The sequence below is a fragment of the Bombina bombina genome, chromosome 6 (genome assembly GCF_027579735.1).
Source record: "Bombina bombina isolate aBomBom1 chromosome 6, aBomBom1.pri, whole genome shotgun sequence".
NCBI classification, from domain to species: Eukaryota; Metazoa; Chordata; class Amphibia; order Anura; family Bombinatoridae; genus Bombina; species Bombina bombina.
In genome coordinates this window covers 483,138,839-483,158,785 of record NC_069504.1, presented here as the reverse complement: position 1 = coordinate 483,158,785, position 19,947 = coordinate 483,138,839, and the positions used below count along the sequence as shown (strand labels likewise).

Genomic DNA, 19,947 nt, shown 5'->3' with positions numbered 1-19,947 from the left:
ATTTATTCGTTCTTTACTTAAAGAAGTCTTAATTGCATTAGAGATAGAGGACTCTGGTCCTCTTGATACTAAATCTAAACGTTTAAATAAGGTTTTTAAATCTCCTGTAGTTATTCCAGAAGTTTTTCCTGTCCATGATGCTATTTCTGAAGTAATTTCCAGGGAATGGAATAATTTGGGTAATTCTTTCACTCCTTCCAAACGTTTTAAGCAATTATATCCTGTGCCATCTGACAGATTAGAGTTTTGGGACAAAATCCCTAAGGTTGATGGGGCTATCTCGACTCTTGCTAAACGTACTACTATTCCTACGGCAGATAGTACTTCCTTTAAGGATCCTTTAGATAGGAAAATTGATTCCTTTCTAAGAAAAGCTTACTTATGTTCAGGTAATCTTCTTAAACCTGCTATATCTTTAGCGGATGTTGCTGCAGCTTCAACTTTTTGGTTGGAAGCTTTAGCGCAACAAGTAACAGATCATAATTCTCATAGCATTGTTAATCTTCTTCAACATGCTAATAATTTTATTTGTGATGCCATCTTTGATATCATTAGGGTTGATGTCAGGTATATGTCTCTAGCTATTTTAGCTAGAAGAGCTTTATGGCTTAAAACTTGGAATGCTGATATGTCTTCTAAGTCAACTTTGCTTTCCCTTTCTTTCCAGGGTAATAAATTATTTGGTTCACAGTTGGATTCTATTATTTCAACTGTTACTGGGGGGAAAGGAACTTTTTTACCTCAGGATAAAAAATCTAAAGGTAAATTTAGGTCTACTAATCGTTTTCGTTCCTTTCGTCACAATAAGGAACAAAAGCCTGATCCTTCCCCTACAGGAGCAGTATCAGTTTGGAAACCATCTCCAGTCTGGAATAAATCCAAGCCTTTTAGAAAGCCAAAGCCAGCTCCCAAGTCAACATGAAGGTGCGGCCCTCATTCCAGCTCAGCTGGTAGGGGGCAGATTACAATTTTTCAAAGAAATTTGGATCAATTCAATTCACAATCTTTGGATTCAGAACATTGTTTCACAAGGGTACAGAATAGGCTTCAAGATAAGGCCTCCTGCAAGAAGATTTTTTCTTTCCCGTGTCCCAGTAAATCCAGTGAAGGCTCAAGCATTTCTGAAATGTGTTTCAGATCTAGAGTTGGCTGGAGTAATTATGCCAGTTCCAGTTCTGGAACAGGGGCTGGGGTTTTACTCAAATCTTTTCATTGTACCAAAGAAGGAGAATTCCTTCAGACCAGTTCTGGATTTAAAAATATTGAATCATTATGTAAGGATACCAACATTTAAAATGGTAACTATAAGGACTATTCTGCCTTTTGTTCAGCAAGGGCATTATATGTCCACAATAGATTTACAGGATGCATATCTGCATATTCCGATTCATCCAGATCACTATCAGTTTCTGAGATTCTCTTTCCTAGACAAGCATTACCAGTTTGTGGCTCTGCCGTTTGGCCTAGCAACAGCTCCAAGGATTTTTACAAAGGTTCTCTGTGCCCTTCTGTCTGTAATCAGAGAACAGGGTATTGTGGTATTTCCTTATTTGGACGATATCTTGGTACTTGCTCAGTCTTCACATTTAGCAGAATCTCATACAAATCGACTTGTATTGTTTCTTCGAGAACATGGTTGGAGGATCAATTTACCAAAAAGTTCATTGATTCCTCAGACAAGGGTAACGTTTTTAGGTTTCCAGATAGATTGTGTCCATGACTCTGTCTCTGACAGACAAGAGACGTCTAAAATTGGTTTCAGCTTGTCGAAACCTTCAGTCTCAATCATTCCCTTCGGTAGCCTTATGCATGGAAATTCTAGGTCTTATGACTGCTGCATCGGACGCGATCCCCTTTGCTCGTTTTCACATGCAACCTCTTCAGCTCTGTATGCTGAACCAGTGGTGCAGGGATTATACAAAGATATCTCAATTAATATCTTTAAAAGCGATTGTACGACACTCTCTGACGTGGTGGACAGACCACCATCGTTTAGTTCAGGGGGCTTCTTTTGTTCTTCCGACTTGGACTGTGATTTCAACAGATGCAAGTCTGACAGGTTGGGGAGCTGTTTGGGGGTCTCTGACAGCACAAGGGGTTTGGGATTCTCAGGAGGTGAGATTACCAATCAACATTTTGGAACTCCGTGCAATTTTCAGAGCTCTTCTGTCATGGCCTCTTCTAAAGAGAGAGTCGTTCATTTGTTTTCAGACGGACATTGTCACAACCGTGGCATATGTCAATCATCAAGGAGGGACTCACAGTCCTCTGGCTATGAAAGAAGTATCTCGAATACTGGTATGGGCGGAATCCAGCTCCTGTCTAATTTCTGCGGTTCATATCCCAGGTATAGGCAATTGGGAAGCGGATTATCTCAGTCGCCAAACATTACATCCGGGCGAATGGTCTCTTCACCCAGAGGTATTTCTTCAGATTGTTCAAATGTGGGGACTTCCAGAAATAGATCTGATGGCTTCTCATCTAAACAAGAAGCTTCCCAGGTTTCTGTCCAGATCCAGGGATCCTCAAGCGGAGGCAGTGGATGCATTGTCACTTCCTTGGAAGTATCATCCTGCCTATATCTTTCCGCCTCTAGTTCTTCTTCCAAGAGTAATTTCCAAGATTCTAAAGGAGTGCTTGTTTGTTCTGCTGGTGGCTCCAGCATGGCCTCACAGGTTTTGGTATGCGGATCTTGTCCGGATGGCCACTTGCCAACCGTGGACTCTTCCGTTAAGACCAGACCTTCTATCGCAAGGTCCTTTTTTCCATCAGGATCTCAAATCCTTAAATTTGAAGGTATGGAGATTGAACGCTTGATTCTCAGTCATAGAGGTTTCTCTGACTCTGTGATTAATACTATGTTACAGGCTCGTAAAACTGTATCTAGGAAGATATATTATCGAGTCTGGAAGATTTACATTTCTTGGTGGTTTTTCTCATCATTTTTCTTGGCATTCTTTTAGAATTCCTAGAATTTTACAGTTTCTTCAGGATGGTTTGGATAAAGGTTTGTCTGCAAGTTCCTTGAAAGGACAAATCTCTGCTCTTTCTGTTCTTTTTCACAGATAGATTGCTAGTCTTCCTGATATTCATTGTTTTGTACAAGCTTTGGCTCGTATAAAACCTGTTATTAAGTCAATTTCTCCTCCTTGGAGTTTGAATTTGGTTCTGGGGGCTCTTCAAGCTCCTCCGTTTGAACCTATGCATTCGCTGGACATTAAATTACTTTCTTGGAAAGTTTTGTTTCTTTTGGCCATCTCTTCTGCTAGAAGAGTTTCTGAATTATCTGCTCTTTCTTGTGAGTCTCCTTTTCTGATTTTTCATCAGGATAAGGCGGTGTTGCTAACTTCTTTTAAATTTTTACCTAAGGTTGTGAATTCTAACAACATTAGTAGAGAAATTGTGGTTCCTTCATTGTGTCCTAATCCTAAGAATTCTAAGGAAAAGTCGTTGCATTCTTTGGATGTAGTTAGAGCTTTGAAATATTATGTTGAAGCTACTAAGGATTTCCGAAAAACTTCTAGTCTATTTGTTATCTTTTCCGGTTCTAGGAAATGTCAGAAGGCTTCTGCCATTTCTTTGGCATCTTGGTTAAAATCTTTGATTCATCATGCTTATGTTGAGTCGGGTAAAACTCCGCCTCAAAGGATTACAGCTCATTCTACTAGGTCAGTTTCTACTTCCTGGGCGTTTAGGAATGAAGCTTCAGTTGATCAGATTTGCAAAGCAGCCACTTGGTCTTCTTTGCATACTTTTACTAAATTCTACCATTTTGATGTGTTTTCTTCTTCTGAAGCAGTTTTTGGTAGAAAAGTACTTCAGGCAGCTGTTTCAGTTTGATTCTTCTGCTTATAATTTCAGTTTTTTTCATTATAAGATTTAAACTTTATTTTGGGTGTGGATTTTTTTCAGCGGAATTGGCTGTCTTTATTTTATCCCTCCCTCTCTAGTGACTCTTGCGTGGAAGATCCACATCTTGGGTAGTCATTATCCCATACGTCACTAGCTCATGGACTCTTGCTAATTACATGAAAGAAAACATAATTTATGTAAGAACTTACCTGATAAATTCATTTCTTTCATATTAGCAAGAGTCCATGAGGCCCACCCTTTTTTGTCGTGGTTATGATTTTTTTGTATAAAGCACAATTATTCCAATTCCTTATTTTTTATGCTTTCGCACTTTTTTCTTTTCACCCCACTTCTTGGCTATACGTTAAACTGATTTGTGGGTGTGGTGAGGGGTGTATTTATAGGCATTTTGAGGTTTGGGAAACTTTGCCCCTCCTGGTAGGAATGTATATCCCATACGTCACTAGCTCATGGACTCTTGCTAATATGAAAGAAATGAATTTATCAGGTAAGTTCTTACATAAATTATGTTTTTCCTATCTTCGGTCGAATGACTGGAGTGGGAGGGAAGGGAGGAGCTATTTAACAGCTCTGTGTTCTGCTGACCAGGAGGTGAATATCCCATTAGTAATTAAGATGATCTGTGGACTCATCGTGTCAAAAAAGAAATACATTTATCAGGTAAGCATAAATTTTCTTATTTAAAAAAAAAAAAAAAAAAAAAAAGAAAGTAAGAAGTAATATATTTGTATCTCTGGAGGGAGTAAAAATTTGGGAATACACAATTTAAATTAAAAGTAGTGAAAAACAGATATCCTAATATTACAACTAGTTGCAGCTTCAACTAACATTATTTACACACTGCTCATAGTTCATACAGACCGGCAGGTATATCTTATCAAACAAATCTACTTTAATTTCATACACACACAGTGCTTTTGAATAACATTTAATTTATTTTGATACAATTGTCTGTAAATGTTTATAATGTGGCTTCTTTGTACAGAGGTGCTGGAGACATTACAAGAGGCGATGGAGTGAGGAGGAAGCTGATGTCCTTTTTCATTCTGCACTTACCATACAGACCTGGTGGAAGTCTCACAGGATGCGAAACAACTTTCTGCAAATGAAGGCCTCAGCCTGTGCCATACAGAGTTGCTGGCGGAAATATTGTTTACGAAGGGAAAAAGCTGCTGCCTGCATCCAGTCTATGTGGCGAGGATATGCTCAAAGGTTCCTTTACCAACAGCAGAAAAAATATATCATAGCTCTGCAAGCTGCATGCAGAGGTTATATAGCACGTCGCAGGTAATGTACCCAGTGTTAAAACTTGCTGGCATGTGAAGTGAAGTGAAGTAAAGTATGCTTAGACTGAATCTTGCATAGATCACTATGAGATTTAATTATGTGCTGTATAGGTAAGGTTGTAAACCATGGGTGAAATCCTTTAGGGATCAATGCCACTATTTAGGTATTGCACCTGTTCCACTGAAATGCATCAGGAATGGGAATGTTGTATACTATTGCAAAGCGAATAGTGAATAGCACTCCAGAAAATGGTGCACCTGCCACATGGGGTTACTTTCTCACTGATTTACAAACACTAATTTAGCCAATAACAATAAAACATCTGTGTTAGAATTACTCATTACTTCCACATACTTTAAATGAAATTCAGGATTTTAGTTGTATATTTTTTTTCATACTTTATAATAATTTTAGATGTTTGTTTTTTTTTCTTTTGCACAACACATTGCAGATTCTGTTTTTAATGTGTTAAAATATTTTTAAATTTTTTAGGTTTCATGCACTGCAGCAGAAGGTAAAGTGTACTACACAGAATCACATTTCTATAGATTCCTTACTGTCTCCAGTTGATGACAGCAGTCAATGGGAAGATGGTCCAATTGAGGCCCCGACAGATCAAGAGCCTCCAACACCCACTTACGCAGGAGACATGCAGTCCAGTGGGTTTGCATCTGTGCAGTTTAGGGAGAGGCCAAAATCTCTAGAGAACCCCAATCAGAGACGTGTGGTCCGAGCTAAAAGAGAGAGCCGTCGAATGAGGGAGCTGGAGCAGGCACAGTTTAGCCTGGAGCTGCTGAAGGTCCGGAGTGGAGGAGTTTCTCCTTCTGAAGAGCGGCGCTGGTCTGCAGAGCTCATAGTGGACAGGATGCCAGACACACCTGAAAGTGAAGGGTCTCTTGGCAGCTTAGAACTTTTTAGTTGTGAAGAAAATTCTCTGCCTTCTGAGGAGCCTTTGAAAGATTTGTCCCATAGGTCTACGTTTCATAGACTGACAAGCACAGAAAGTGAATTATCCCAAGACTTTTCTAATCATGATCTCCCAGCCATTCCAAATTATGGACCAATAAGCACTCCTACCAAAGCATCAACAACCTCTCCTAAACATAAATCACAAAGCACTCCATGTAATGATACTGTAAAGAACCATAGCAATGAGTCTCCAAGCTCTCCTAAGTCTGTAAGCTCTCCTTTTCATGGTTCCTTAAATTTTAATGTTCATGGACAATCTGTGTCTCAGACAAAAAGTCCTTTAAGTTCGCCTTCCCATGTTCAACTCAACTCTCACTCCAATGGAATCCCAGTTGCTTCTTTACTGGACTCTCCCAAATCACATAATGTTTCATCCAATGGACCATCCCAGGAGCCCCCTAATTCTCTAGACCTTGTATCACCATGCAAAGCCTCCACCAATGGTCCCCCTTCCCCTGCTTCTAGTGCTGTTGATATCTCATGGGGGGCATCATCCACTTGGAGACAAAAGTCTCCTAGTTTGGAGCTTTCAGAGAGTGCTCCTGCCAAGACTTCACTACCCATTTTTTACAAGACACATCTACGGGAACCCCTTATGTCGAGCAGTCTCCCAACTTTCTATGTGCCACACCAGGAAGTTACAGTAGAGGAACACAATGAGACAGATGAGTTACCAGCTGATTCTATTTTGCATCGGCTTCAAAAGCTTAATGAGGAAAGGGATGATATGCAAAAGCAAATGCAACATCAGAAGGAACGTGAAATGATGGAGCAAATACGCAGGGAAAAGCAAGAACTAGAGAGACAGCGCAAGTTTCTGGAGCAACAAGGGCATAGTGGGGATTCTCAGCTACATTCTATGAGGACCTCCAGGAAGTCTTCAGACCGACCCCAGTCGTTGCTTATTCAGAGTCAACACTGGAAGGGTCCTCCCAAGCCCACAGTGGAAATCAAAGGACTGAGTGTGGGAGGAAAGAGTGAAGTCAATTTACAAAGTGACCGTCCAACAAGTGTGCTCCCGGAGCAGAGGAGAGGGTTGGACTCCATGGGGGAGACTAGTGATGTGACAAGGCGTCCCTGGTTGTATAATGCCAAGAACCCCAGTATTTTCTTTACACCGCAGGGGAATATTAGCAGTGACTCCGAGTGAGTATCTGTAATTGTAACCCATGTATTAGTAACCACATTGTTTTGTGTTGAATACGTACTTCTATGTCTCTGTTACAAGTATGCTATACCACTCCTGAATTTCAGGAACATTCTTCTTTTTATAGTTTTTTTTTTCCAGCAGAGAGTAAATGTATCTCTAGATTGGCCTTATTCAGTTAAATCTGCATGAAATGTATTTCATTTAAATATAATTATAGTCACTGAAAATTTCATTGAAAATTATTATTCTTGAAGATATTCCTCTAAAGCAGTGATTCTTAACAGGACACCCTTCGGTGTCAGGTCTCATCTGAGGTTACCACAATGGGGATATTGCTAAAGTATGCAATTAAAAAAAAATTTACTTTTAATATCAGATTTGTTAAATAGCAAACCTAGGTAGGCTAATAGGAGCTCAGGAGGATGTACAGTATATGTCTTTAACACACTAGGGCAGCAAGGTTTTCAACTATTTGAAACATTGAAACATTGCTACAATACAAACAAATTCTGCTACTGTAGAGTGCTAAAGAGATGTGTACGCTCCTATGATCCTACCGAGGTTTGCTCATCAACAGGGGATATCAAGAAAGCAAAGCAAATTTGATAAAATTTCATGCTCTAAATAAAACATGAAAGTTTAATTTTAATGTTCCTTTAATCTTGAAATATTTTACTATTTTACACATTGCAATCTTGCCTATATCTCAATTTACTAATCCACACTACTTTTTCTTTATATTTATATAACATTGAGTATTTGAGGTGTCTCATCTATATTTAAAAAAATCTCCATATATTTAAAAAAATAAATAAAATGTGAGTAGCAAATATATATATATATGTGTGTGTGTGTGTGTGTATGTATATATATATATATATTTGTCAAACCAGCTCAAAGATTCACCTGGATTAGTAATGTAATAGAGAAAACCTAAGACAACTAATATGAAGTGTCAAAGGGTACACGGGAGGAATCAAATACTAATAGTATTTCTCTTGTTAAGTGTATCTAGTCCACGGATCATCCATTACTTGTGGGATATTCTCCTTCCCAACAGGAAGTTGCAAGAGGATCACCCACAGCAGAGCTGCTATATAGCTCCTCCCCTCACTGCCATATCCAGTCATTCTCTTGCAACTCTCAACTAAGATGGAGGTCGTCAGAGGACTGTGGTGTTTTATACTTAGTTTATTTCTTCAATCAAAAGTTTGTTATTTTTAAATGGTACCGGAGTGTACTGTTTATCTCAGGCAGTATTTAGAAGAAGAATCTGCCTGCGTTTTCTATGATCTTAGCAGAAGTAACTAAGATCCTTTGCTGTTCTCACATATTCTGAGGAGTGAGGTAACTTCAGAGGGGGAATAGCGTGCAGGTTTTCCTGTAATAAGGTATGTGCAGTTAAAATATTTTTCTAGGGATGGAATTTGCTAGAAAATGCTGCTGATACCGAAGTAATGTAAGTAAAGCCTTAAATGCAGTGATAGCGACTGGTATCAGGCTTATTAATAGAGATACATACTCTTATAAAAGTGTATTTTAAAACGTTTGCTGGCATGTTTAATCGTTTTTTACATATGTTTGGTGATAAAACTTATTGGGGCCTAGTTTTTTCCACATGGCTGGCTTGAATTTTGCCTAGAAACAGTTCCCTGAGGCTTCCCACTGTTGTAATATGAGTGGGAGGGGCCTATTTTGGCGTTTTTTTTGCACAGCAAAAATTACAGACACAGACATCCAGCTTCTTCCTGCATGATCCAGGACTTCTCTGAAGGGCTCAAAAGGCTTCAAAAGTCGTATTGAGGGAGGTAAAAAGCCACAGTAGAGCTGTGGCAGTTGTGACTGTTTAAAAAACGTTTTTGTTATTCCGTTTTTGGTATTAAGGGGTTAATCATCCATTTGCAAGTGGGTGCAATGCTCTGCTAACTTATTACATACACTGTAAAAATTTCGTTAGTGTAACTGCATTTTTTCACTGTTATTTCAAAATTTGGGAAAATTTGTGTTTCTTAAAGGCGCAGTAACGTTTTTTATATTGCTTGTAAACTTGTTTTAAAGTGTTTTCCAAGCTTGCTAGTCTCATTGCTAGTCTGTTTAAACATGTCTGACACAGAGGAACCTACTTGTTAATTATGTTTGAAAGCCATAGGAGAATGTGTACTAAATGTATTGATTTCACCTTAAACAGTAAAGATCAGTCTTTATCTATAAAAGAATTATCACCAGAGGGTTCTGTCGAGGGGGAAGTTATGCCGACTAACTCTCCCCACGTGTCAGACCCTTTGCCTCCCGCTCAGGGTACGCACCCTAATATGGCACCAATTACATCAGGGACGCCCATAGCGATTACCTTGCAGGACATGGCTGCAATCATGAATAATACCCTGTCAGAGGTATTATCTAGATTGCCTGAATTAAGAGGCAAGCGCGATAGCTCTGGGGTTAGGAGAGATACAGAGCGCGCAAATGCTGTTAGAGCCATGTCTGATACTGCGTCACAGTATGCAGAACATGAGGACGGAGAGCTTCAGTCTGTGGGTGACATCTCTGACTCGGGGAAACCTGATTCAGAGATTTCTAATTTTAAATTTAAGCTTGAGAACCTCCGTGTATTGCTTGGGGAGGTATTAGCTGCTCTGAATGACTGTAACACAGTTGCAATTCCAGAGAAATTGTGTAGGCTGGATAGATACTATGCGGTGCCGGTGTGTACTGACGTTTTTCCTATACCTAAAAGGCTTACAGAAATTATTAGCAAGGAGTGGGATAGACCCGGTGTGCCCTTTTCCCCACCTCCTATATTTAGAAAAATGTTTCCAATAGACGCCACTACACGGGACTTATGGCAGACGGTCCCTAAGGTGGAGGGAGCAGTTTCTACTTTAGCAAAGCGTACCACTATACCGGTTGAGGACAGTTGTGCTTTTTCAGATCCAATGGATAAAAAATTGGAGGGTTACCTTAAGAAAATGTTTATTCAACAAGGTTTTATTTTACAGCCCCTTGCATGCATTGCACCTGTCACTGCTGCGGCGGCATTCTGGTTTGAGGCCCTGGAAGAGGCCATCCAGATAGCTCCATTGAATGAAATTATTGACAAGCTTAGAACGCTTAAGCTAGCTAACTCATTTGTTTCTGATGCCATTGTTCATTTGACTTAACTAACGGCTAAGAATTCCGGATTCGCCATCCAGGCGCGTAGGGCGCTATGGCTTAAATCCTGGTCAGCTGACGTGACTTCAAAGTCTAAATTACTCAACATTCCTTTCAAGGGGCAGACCTTATTCGGGCCTGGCTTGAAGGAAATTATTGCTGACATTACTGGAGGCAAGGGTCATACCCTTCCCCAGGACAGGGCCAAATCAAAGGCCAAACAGTCTAATTTTCGTGCCTTTCAAAATTTCAAGGCAGGAGAAGCATCAACTTCCTCCGCTTCAAAACAAGAGGGAACTGTTGCTCATTCCAGACAGGCCTGGAAACCTAACCAGTCCTGGAACAAGGGCAAGCAGGCCAGAAAGCCTGCTGCTGCCCCCAAGACAGCATGAAGGAACGGCCCCCTATCCGGAAACGGATCTAGTGGGGGGCAGACTTTCTCTCTTCGCCCAGGCATGGCCAAGAGATGTTCAGGATCCCTGGGCGTTGGAGATCATATCTCAGGGATATCTTCTGGACTTCAAAGCTTCTCCTCCACAAGGGAGATTTCATCTTTCAAGGTTATCAGCAAACCAGATAAAGAAAGAGGCATTCCTAAGCTGTGTGCAAGACCTCCTAGTAATGGGAGTGATCCATCCAGTTCCACGGACGGAACAAGGACAGGGATTTTATTCAAATCTGTTTGTGGTTCCCAAGAAAGAGGGAACCTTCAGACCAATCTTGGATCTAAAGATCTTAAACAAATTCCTCAGAGTTCCATCATTCAAAATGGAAACTATTCGGACCATCCTACCCATGATCCAAGCGGGTCAGTACATGACCACAGTGGACTTAAAGGATGCCTACCTTCACATACCGATTCACAAAGATCATCATCGGTTCCTAAGGTTTGCCTTTCTAGACAGGCATTACCAATTTGTAGCTCTTCCCTTCGGGTTGGCCACTGCCCCGAGAATTTTTACAAAGGTTCTGGGCTCACTTCTGGCGGTTCTAAGACCGCGAGGCATAGCGGTGGTTCCGTATCTAGACGACATCCTGATACAGGCGTCAAGCTTTCAAATTGCCAAGTCTCATACAGAGATAGTTCTGGCATTTCTGAGGTCGCATGGGTGGAAAGTGAACGTGGAAAAGAGTTCTCTATCACCACTCACAAGAGTCTCCTTCCTAGGGACTCTTATAGATTCTGTAGAGATGAAAATTTACCTGACGGAGTCCAGGTTATCAAAACTTCTAAATGCTTGCCGTGTCCTTCATTCCACTCCACGCCCGTCAGTGGCTCAGTGCAATGAAGTAATCGGCTTAATGGTAGCGGCAATGGATATTGTGCCATTTGTGCGCCTGCATCTCAGACCGCTGCAATTATGCATGCTAAGTCAGTGGAATGGGGATTACTCAGATTTGTCCCCTCTACTAAATCTGGATCAAGAGACCAGAGATTCTCTTCTCTCGTGGCTTTCTCGGGTCCATCTGTCCAAGGGTATGACCTTTCGCAGGCCAGATTGGACGATTGTAACAACAGATGCCAGCCTTCTAGGTTGGGGCGCAGTCTGGAACTCCCTGAAGGCTCAGGGATTGTGGAATCAGGAGGAGAAACTCCTCCCAATAAATATTCTGGAGTTAAGAGCAATATTCAATGCTCTTCTGGCTTGGCCTCAGTTAGCAACACTGAGGTTCATCAGATTTCAGTCGGACAACATCACGACTGTGGCTTACATCAACCATCAAGGGGGAACCAGGAGTTCCCTAGCGATGTTAGAAGTCTCAAAGATAATTCGCTGGGCAGAGTCTCACTCTTGCCACCTGTCAGCGATCCACATCCCAGGCGTAGAGAACTGGGAGGCGGATTTTCTAAGTCGTCAGACTTTTCATCCGGGGGAGTGGGAACTCCATCCGGAGGTGTTTGCTCAACTGGTCCATCGTTGGGGCAAACCAGAACTGGATCTCATGGCGTCTCGCCAGAACGCCAAGCTTCCTTGTTACGGATCCAGATCCAGGGACCCGGGAGCAACGCTGATAGATGCTCTAGCAGCTCCTTGGTTCTTCAACCTGACCTATGTGTTTCCACCGTTTCCTCTGCTCCCTCGTCTGATTGCCAAAATCAAACAGGAGAGAGCATCAGTGATTCTGATAGCGCCTGCGTGGCCATGCAGGACCTGGTATGCAGACCTAGTGGACATGTCATCTCTTCCACCATGGACTCTGCCTCTGAGGCAGGACCTTCTAATACAAGGTCCTTTCAATCATCCAAATCTAATTTCTCTGAGACTGACTGCATGGAGATTGAACGCTTGATTCTATCAAGGCGTGGCTTCTCCGAGTCAGTCATTGATACCTTAATACAGGCTCGGAAGCCTGTCACCAGGAAAATCTACCATAAGATATGGCGTAAATATCTTTATTGGTGTGAATCCAAGAGTTACTCATGGAGTAAGGTTAGGATTCCTAGGATATTGTCCTTTCTCCAAGAGGGTTTGGACAAAGGCTTATCAGCTAGTTCTTTAAAAGGACAGATCTCTGCTCTGTCTATTCTTTTGCACAAGCGTCTGGCAGTAGTTCCAGACGTCCAGGCATTTTGTCAGGCTTTGGTTAGGATTAAGCCTGTGTTTAAAACTGTTGCTCCCCCGTGGAGCTTAAACTTGGTTCTTAAAGTTCTTCAGGGAGTTCCGTTTGAACCCTTTCATTCCATTGATATTAAACTTTTATCTTGGAAAGTTCTGTTTTTGATGGCTATTTCCTCGGCTCGAAGAGTCTCTGAGTTATCTGCCTTACATTGTGATTCTCCTTATCTGATTTTTCATTCAGACAAGGTAGTTCTGCGTACCAAACCTGGGTTTTTACCTAAGGTGATTTCTAACAGGAATATCAATCAAGAGATTGTTGTTCCATCATTGTGTCCTAATCCTTCTTCAAAGAAGGAACGTCTTTTGCATAATCTGGACGTAGTCCGTGCCTTGAAGTTTTACTTACAGGCTACTAAAGATTTTCGTCAAACATCTGCCCTGTTTGTCGTTTACTCTGGACAGAGGAGAGGTCAAAAAGCTTAGACAACCTCTCTCTCCTTTTGGCTTCGGAGCATAATACGCTTAGCCTATGAGACTGCTGGACAGCAGCCCCCTGAAAGGATTACAGCTCATTCTACTTAGAGCTGTGGCTTCCACCTGGGCCTTTAAAAATGAGGCCTCTGTTGAACAGAAATTTGACACTTTTGCTTCTTCGGAGGCTGTTTTTGGGAGAAAGGTTCTACAGGCAGTGGTTCCTTCCGTTTAAGTTCCTGCCTTGTCCCTCCCATCATCCGTGTACTTTAGCTTTGGTATTGGTATCCCACAAGTAATGGATGATCCGTGGACTGGATACACTTAACAAGAGAAAACATAATTTATGCTTACCTGATAAATTTATTTCTCTTGTAGTGTATCCAGTCCACGGCCCTCACTGTCCTTTTAAGGCAGGTCTAAATTTTAATTAAACTACAGTCACCACTGCACCCTATGGTTTCTCCTTTCTCGTCTTGTTTCGGTCGAATGACTGGATATGGCAGTGAGGGGAGGAGCTATATAGCAGCTCTGCTGTGGGTGATCCTCTTGCAACTTCCTGTTGGGAAGGAGAATATCCCACAAGTAATGGATGATCCGTGGACTGGATACACTACAAGAGAAATAAATTTATCAGGTAAGCATAAATTGTTATCTAATACAGAAAAATGAAAAATATAGAACAATAGATATAGATAAAGAAAAGGGAAAAGGATTCCTTAGCTAGCACTTCTCATGTTGATTACAATATAGTGATTTCAGAGATTAGGCACCCAGCGGTCCAGCAAAACCACAGCAAGAGCAAAGAATCAGAATACACCAAAAATATATAGTAATGAATGTAATTTATTGACTATCTAAATATACAATATAAATATATATCAATAACCCCTAGATATTAAAATTACACAAACCATGGCCATGGTAGAAAGAATTCACAGCAATCTAAAAACATCTATGCTATATCTATCATAATGGAAATACATGTACATAGAGCATCCTAGTGTGAATTAAAAGGATATCTCAATAGATGGTCTAATGATTAAACACTGACATACACCATTCAATATATCTCATATATATGAACACTTCATGCAAAATGACAAGCTAGTCCATGAGCTAGTGACATATGAGATATACAATCCTATCAGGAGGGGCAAAGTTTCCCAAACCTCAAAATGCCTATAAATACACCCCTCACCACACCCACAATTCAGTTTTACAAACTTTGCCTCCTATGGAGGTGGTGAAGTAAGTTTGTGCTAAGATTTCTACGTTGATATGCGATTCGCAGCATTTTGAAGCCCGATTCCTCTCAGAGTACAGTGAATGTCAGAGGGATGTGAAGGGAGTATCACCTATTGAATGCAATGGTTTTCCTCACGAGAGATCTATTTCATAGGTTCTCTGTTATCGATCGTAGAGATTCATCTCCTTACCTCCCTTTTCAGATCGACAATATACGCTCATATTCCATTACCTCTACTGATAACCGTTACAGTACTGGTTTGGCTATCTGCTATATGTGGATGGGTGTCTTTTGGTAAGTATGTTTTCATTACTTGACACTCTCAGCTATGGTTTGGCACTTTATGTATTTATATAAAGTTCTAAATATATGTATTGTATTAATTTGCCATGATTCAGGTTTTCATTATATTTCCTTTTGCAGACTGTCAGTTTTGTATCTGGGAAATGCAATTTGTAGGAAAAATGTATTTCTTACTTGGGGTTTAGTCTTTTTTCAATTGACAGTCATTTTAAATTTGCGGACAGAATTAGGGTCGCGTGGGCGCAAAATACCAAAGTATATTGCGTCATTTTTGGCGCAGGATTTTTGGGCGCAAAGTTACGTTCGATGGCGCAAATTTGTCACTTCTAGCGTCTTAGTTGACGCCGAGTTCTTTCGTAAGGTTGCGTCTTCAATTACGCGAGTGTGTCATTTTCAGATATTGTTAGCGCAAATTTTTTTTTTTATGTTTGTGTTGTGCGTCATACTTGGCGCCAAATATTTTCATTATTTAAAACCCCATTTTTTTTTCCCATTCCTGAAACTGTCCTATAAGGAAATTGATAATTTTGCTTAATATGTTGTTTTTTCTCTTACATTTGCAAGATGTCTCAATCTGATCCTGTCTCAGAAATCACTGTTGGAACCCTGCTGCCTGATAACAGTTCTACCAAAGCTAAGTGCATTTGTTGTAAACTTGTGGAGATTATATCTCCAGCTGTGGTTTGTAATAGTTGTCATGATAAACTTTTACATGCAGATAATGTGTCCATCAGTAATAGTATATTGCCTTTTGCTGTTCCTTCAACATCTAATGTACAAGATATACCTGTGAATTTAAAAGAATTTATTGCTGATTCTATTCAGAAGGCTTTGTCTGCCATCCCGCCTTCTAATAAACGTAAAAGGTCTTTAAAAACTTCTCATAAAGTTGATGAAATTTCAAATGACCAACAACATACTGAATTATCCTCCTCTGATGAGGATCTATCTGATTCAGAAGATCCTTCCTCAGATATTGACACTGACAAATCTACTTATTTATTTAAAATGGAGTATATTCGTTCTTTGTTAAAAGAAATGTTGATTACATTGGATATTGAGGAAACTAGTCCTCTTGATATTAAAACTAGTAAACGTTTAAATTCTGTTTATAAACCTCCTGTGGTTACGCCAAAGGTTTTTCCAGTTCCTGATGCTATTTCTGATATGATTTCTAAGGTATGGAATAGGCCTGGTACTTCTTTTATTCCTTCTTCAAGGTTCAAAAAATTGTATCCTTTGCCAGCAGTTACATTGGAGTTTTGGGAAAAGATCCCCAAAGTTGATGGGGCTATCTCTACTCTTGCTAAACGTACTACTATTCCTATGGAAGACAGTACTTCTTTTAAAGATCCTTTAGATAGGAAACTTGAATCTTATCTAGGGAAAGCCTATTTGTATTTGGGTCATCTTCTCAGGCCTGCAATTTCTTTGGCTGATGTTGCAGCTGCATCAACTTTTTGGTTGGAAAATTTAGCGCAAAAAGAATTGGATTCTGATTTGTCTAGCATTGTTCGCTTGCTTCAACATGCTAATCATTGTATCTGTGATGCCATTTTTGATATTATCAAAATTGATGTTAAATCTATGTCTTTAGCTATTTTAGCTAGAAGAGCTTTGTGGCTTAAATCTTGGAATGCTGACATGACTTCTAAGTCCAGATTGCTATCTCTTTCTTTCCAAGGTAATAAGTTATTCGGTTCTCAGTTGGATTCGATTATTTCAACTGTCACTGGAGGGAAGGGAGTTTTTTTGCCTCTGGATAAAAGACCTAAGGGTAAATCTAAAGCTTCTAACCGTTTTTGTTCCTTTCAACAAAATAAGGATCAGAAACCTAATCCTTCGATCAAGGAATCTGTTTCCAATTGGAAACCTTCAAATTGGAATAAATCCAAGCCATTTAAGAAACCAAAGCCAGCCGCTAAGTCTGCATGAAGGTGCGGCCTTCATTCCAGCTCAGCTGGTAGGGGGCAGATTAAGATTTTTCAAGGATGTTTGGATAAATTCTGTCAAAAATCAATGGATTCTGAGTATTGTCTTTCAGGGGTACCGAATAGGATTCAGAGTAAGACCTCCTGTGAGAAGATATTTTCTCTCTTGCATCCAGTAAAGGCTCAGGCTTTCCTGAAGTGTGTTTCAGACCTGGAGTTTTCAGGGGTAATCATGCCAGTTCCGTTTCAGGAACAGGGTCTGGGGTTTTATTAAAATCTATTCATTGTCCCAAAGAAAGAAAATTCATTCAGACCAGTTCTGAAAATTTTGAATCGTTATGTAAGAGTACCAACTTTTTAAAATGATGACTATAAGGACTTTTCTGCCTTTTGTTCAGCAAGGACATTATATGTCCACAATAGACTTACAGGATGCATATCTTCATATTCCGATTCATCCAGATCGTTATCAGCTTCTGAGATTCTCACAAGCATTACCAATTTGTGGCTCTTCCTTTTGGCCTAGCGACAGCTCCAAGAATCTTTTCAAAGGTTCTCGGTGCCCTACTCTGTAATCAGAGAGCGGGGTATTGCAGTGTTTCCTTATTTGGACGATATCTTGGTACTAGCTCAGTCTTTACGTTCTGCAGAATCTCACATGGATCAACTAGTGTTGTTTCCTCGAAAACATGGTTGGAGGATTAATTTACCAAAAAGTTCTTTGATTCCTCAGACAAGGGTCACCTTTTTAGGTTTCCAGATAGATTCAGTGTCCATGACTCTGTCTCTAACAGGCAAGAGACTTTTAAAATTGGTTGCAGCCTGTGGGAACCTTCAGTCTCGGTCATTCCCTTCAGTAGATATGTGCATAGAAGTTTTAGGTCTCATGACTGCAGCATCAGACGTGATCCCCTTTGCTCGTTTTCACTTGAGACTTCTTTAGCTTTGTATGCTGAACCAATGTTGCAGGGATTATACAAGGATATCACAATTAATATCCTTAAATCCCAATGTTGGACTATCTCTGACTTGGTGGTTAGATCACCATCGTATAGTTCAAGGGGCCTCTTTTGTTCATCCAACCTGGACTGTGATCACAACAAATGCGAGTCTTTAAGGTTGGGGAGCTGTTTGGGGATCTCTGACAGCACAAGGGGTTTATAAATCTCAAGAGGCGAGAGAATAGAGAACCGTTCATTTGTTTTCAGACAGACAATATCACAACTGTGAGATATGTCAATAATCAGGGTGGGACTCACGGTCCCCAAGCTATGAAAGAAGTATCTCGGATACTTGCTTGGGCGGAATCCAGCTCCTGTCTAATTTCTGCGGTTCATATCCCAGGTATAGACAATTGGGAGGCGGATTATCTCAGCCGTCAGACATTACATCCGGGGGAGTGGTCCCTCCAACCAGATGTGTTTTCTCAGGTTGTTCAGATGTGGGGTCTTCCAGAAATAGATCTGATGGCTTTTCATCTAAACAAGAAACTTCCCAGGTACCTGTCCAGGTCCAGGGATCCTCAGGTGGAAGCAGTGGATGCGTTGACACTTCCTTGGTGTTATCAACCTGCTTATCTTTTTCCCGCCTCTAGTTCTTCTTCCAAGAGTAATCTCCAAAATCATCATGGAGCAATCGTTTGTGTTGCTGGGGGCTCCAGCATGGCCTCACAGGTTTTGGTATGCGTATCTTGTTCGGATGTCCAGTTGCCAACCTTGGCCACTTCCATTAAGGCCGGACCTTCTGTCTCAAGGTCCGTTTTTCCATCAGGATCTCAAATCATTAAATTTGAAGGTATGGAAATTGAACACCTAGTGCTTATTCATAGAGGTTTCTCTGACTCAGTGATTGATACTATGTTACAGGCTCGTAAATCTGTTTATAGAAAGATTTATTATCAAGTTTGGAAGATTTATATTTCATGGTGTTCTTCTCATAAATTCTCTTGGCATTCTTTCAAAATTCCTAGGATTTTACAGTTTCTTCAGGATGGTTTGGATAAGGGTTTGTCTGTAAGTTCCTTGAAGGGACAAATCTCTGCTCTTTCTTTTTTATTTCACAGAAAGATTGCTTAACTTCCTGATATTCACTGTTTTGTACAGGCTTTGGATCGTATCAAGCCTGTCATTAAATCAATCTCTCCTCCGTGGAGTCTTAATTTGGTTTTGAAGGCTTTACAGGCTCCTCCTTTTGAGCCTATGCATTCTTTGGACATTAAACTACTTTCTTGGAAAGTGGTGTTCTTTTTGGCCATCTCTTCTCCTAGAAGAGTTTCTGAATTATCTGCTCTTTCTTGTGAATCTCCTTTTCTGATTTTTCATCAGGATAAGGTGGTTTTGCGGACTTCATTTAATTTCTTACACAAGCTTGTGATTCCAACAACATTAATAGAGAAATTGTTGTCCCTTCCTTGTGTCCTAATCCTAAGAATTCTTTGGAGAGATACTTACATTCTTTGGATGTGGTAAGAGCTTTGAAATATTATGTTGAAGCTACTAAAGATTTCAGGAAGACTTCTAGTCTATTTATTATCTTTTCTGGTTCTAGGAAAGGTCAGAAGGCTTCTGCTGTTTCCTTGGCTTTATGGTTAAAGCTTTTAATTCATCAAGCTTATTTGCAGTCGGGTCAAGCCCCGCCTCAGAGAATTACAGCTCATTCTACTAGATCAGTCTCCACTTCATGGGCTTTTAAGAATGAAGCTTCATTTGATCAGATTTGCAAAGCAGCAACTTGGTCTTCTTTGCATACATTTACTAAATTCTACCGTTTCGATGTATTTGCTTCTTCAGAAGCAGGTTTTGGTAGAAAAGTTCTTCAGGCAGCTGTTTCAGTTTGATTCTTCTGCTTATGTTTTAAGTTTTTCTTTTCATTTATGAGAATAAACTTATATTTTGGGTTTTGGATTAATTTTTTTCAGCGGAAAATGGCTGTTTTTATTTTATCCCTCCCTCTCTATTGACTCTTGCGTGGAGTTCCACATCTTGGGTATTGCTATCCCAT

At 40.3% G+C, this 19,947-nt stretch overlaps 1 protein-coding gene across 1 annotated transcript in view; it reads left to right on the top strand.

Moving 5' to 3' along the window:
* Positions 1–19,947, top strand: part of MYO9A (myosin IXA) — a 294,424-nt gene that overhangs the window by 138,098 nt on the left and 136,379 nt on the right. The window contains 2 exon segments of the mRNA XM_053717307.1: positions 4,859–5,160; positions 5,653–7,275. Coding sequence (XP_053573282.1) covers positions 4,859–5,160; positions 5,653–7,275 — 1,925 coding nt within the window.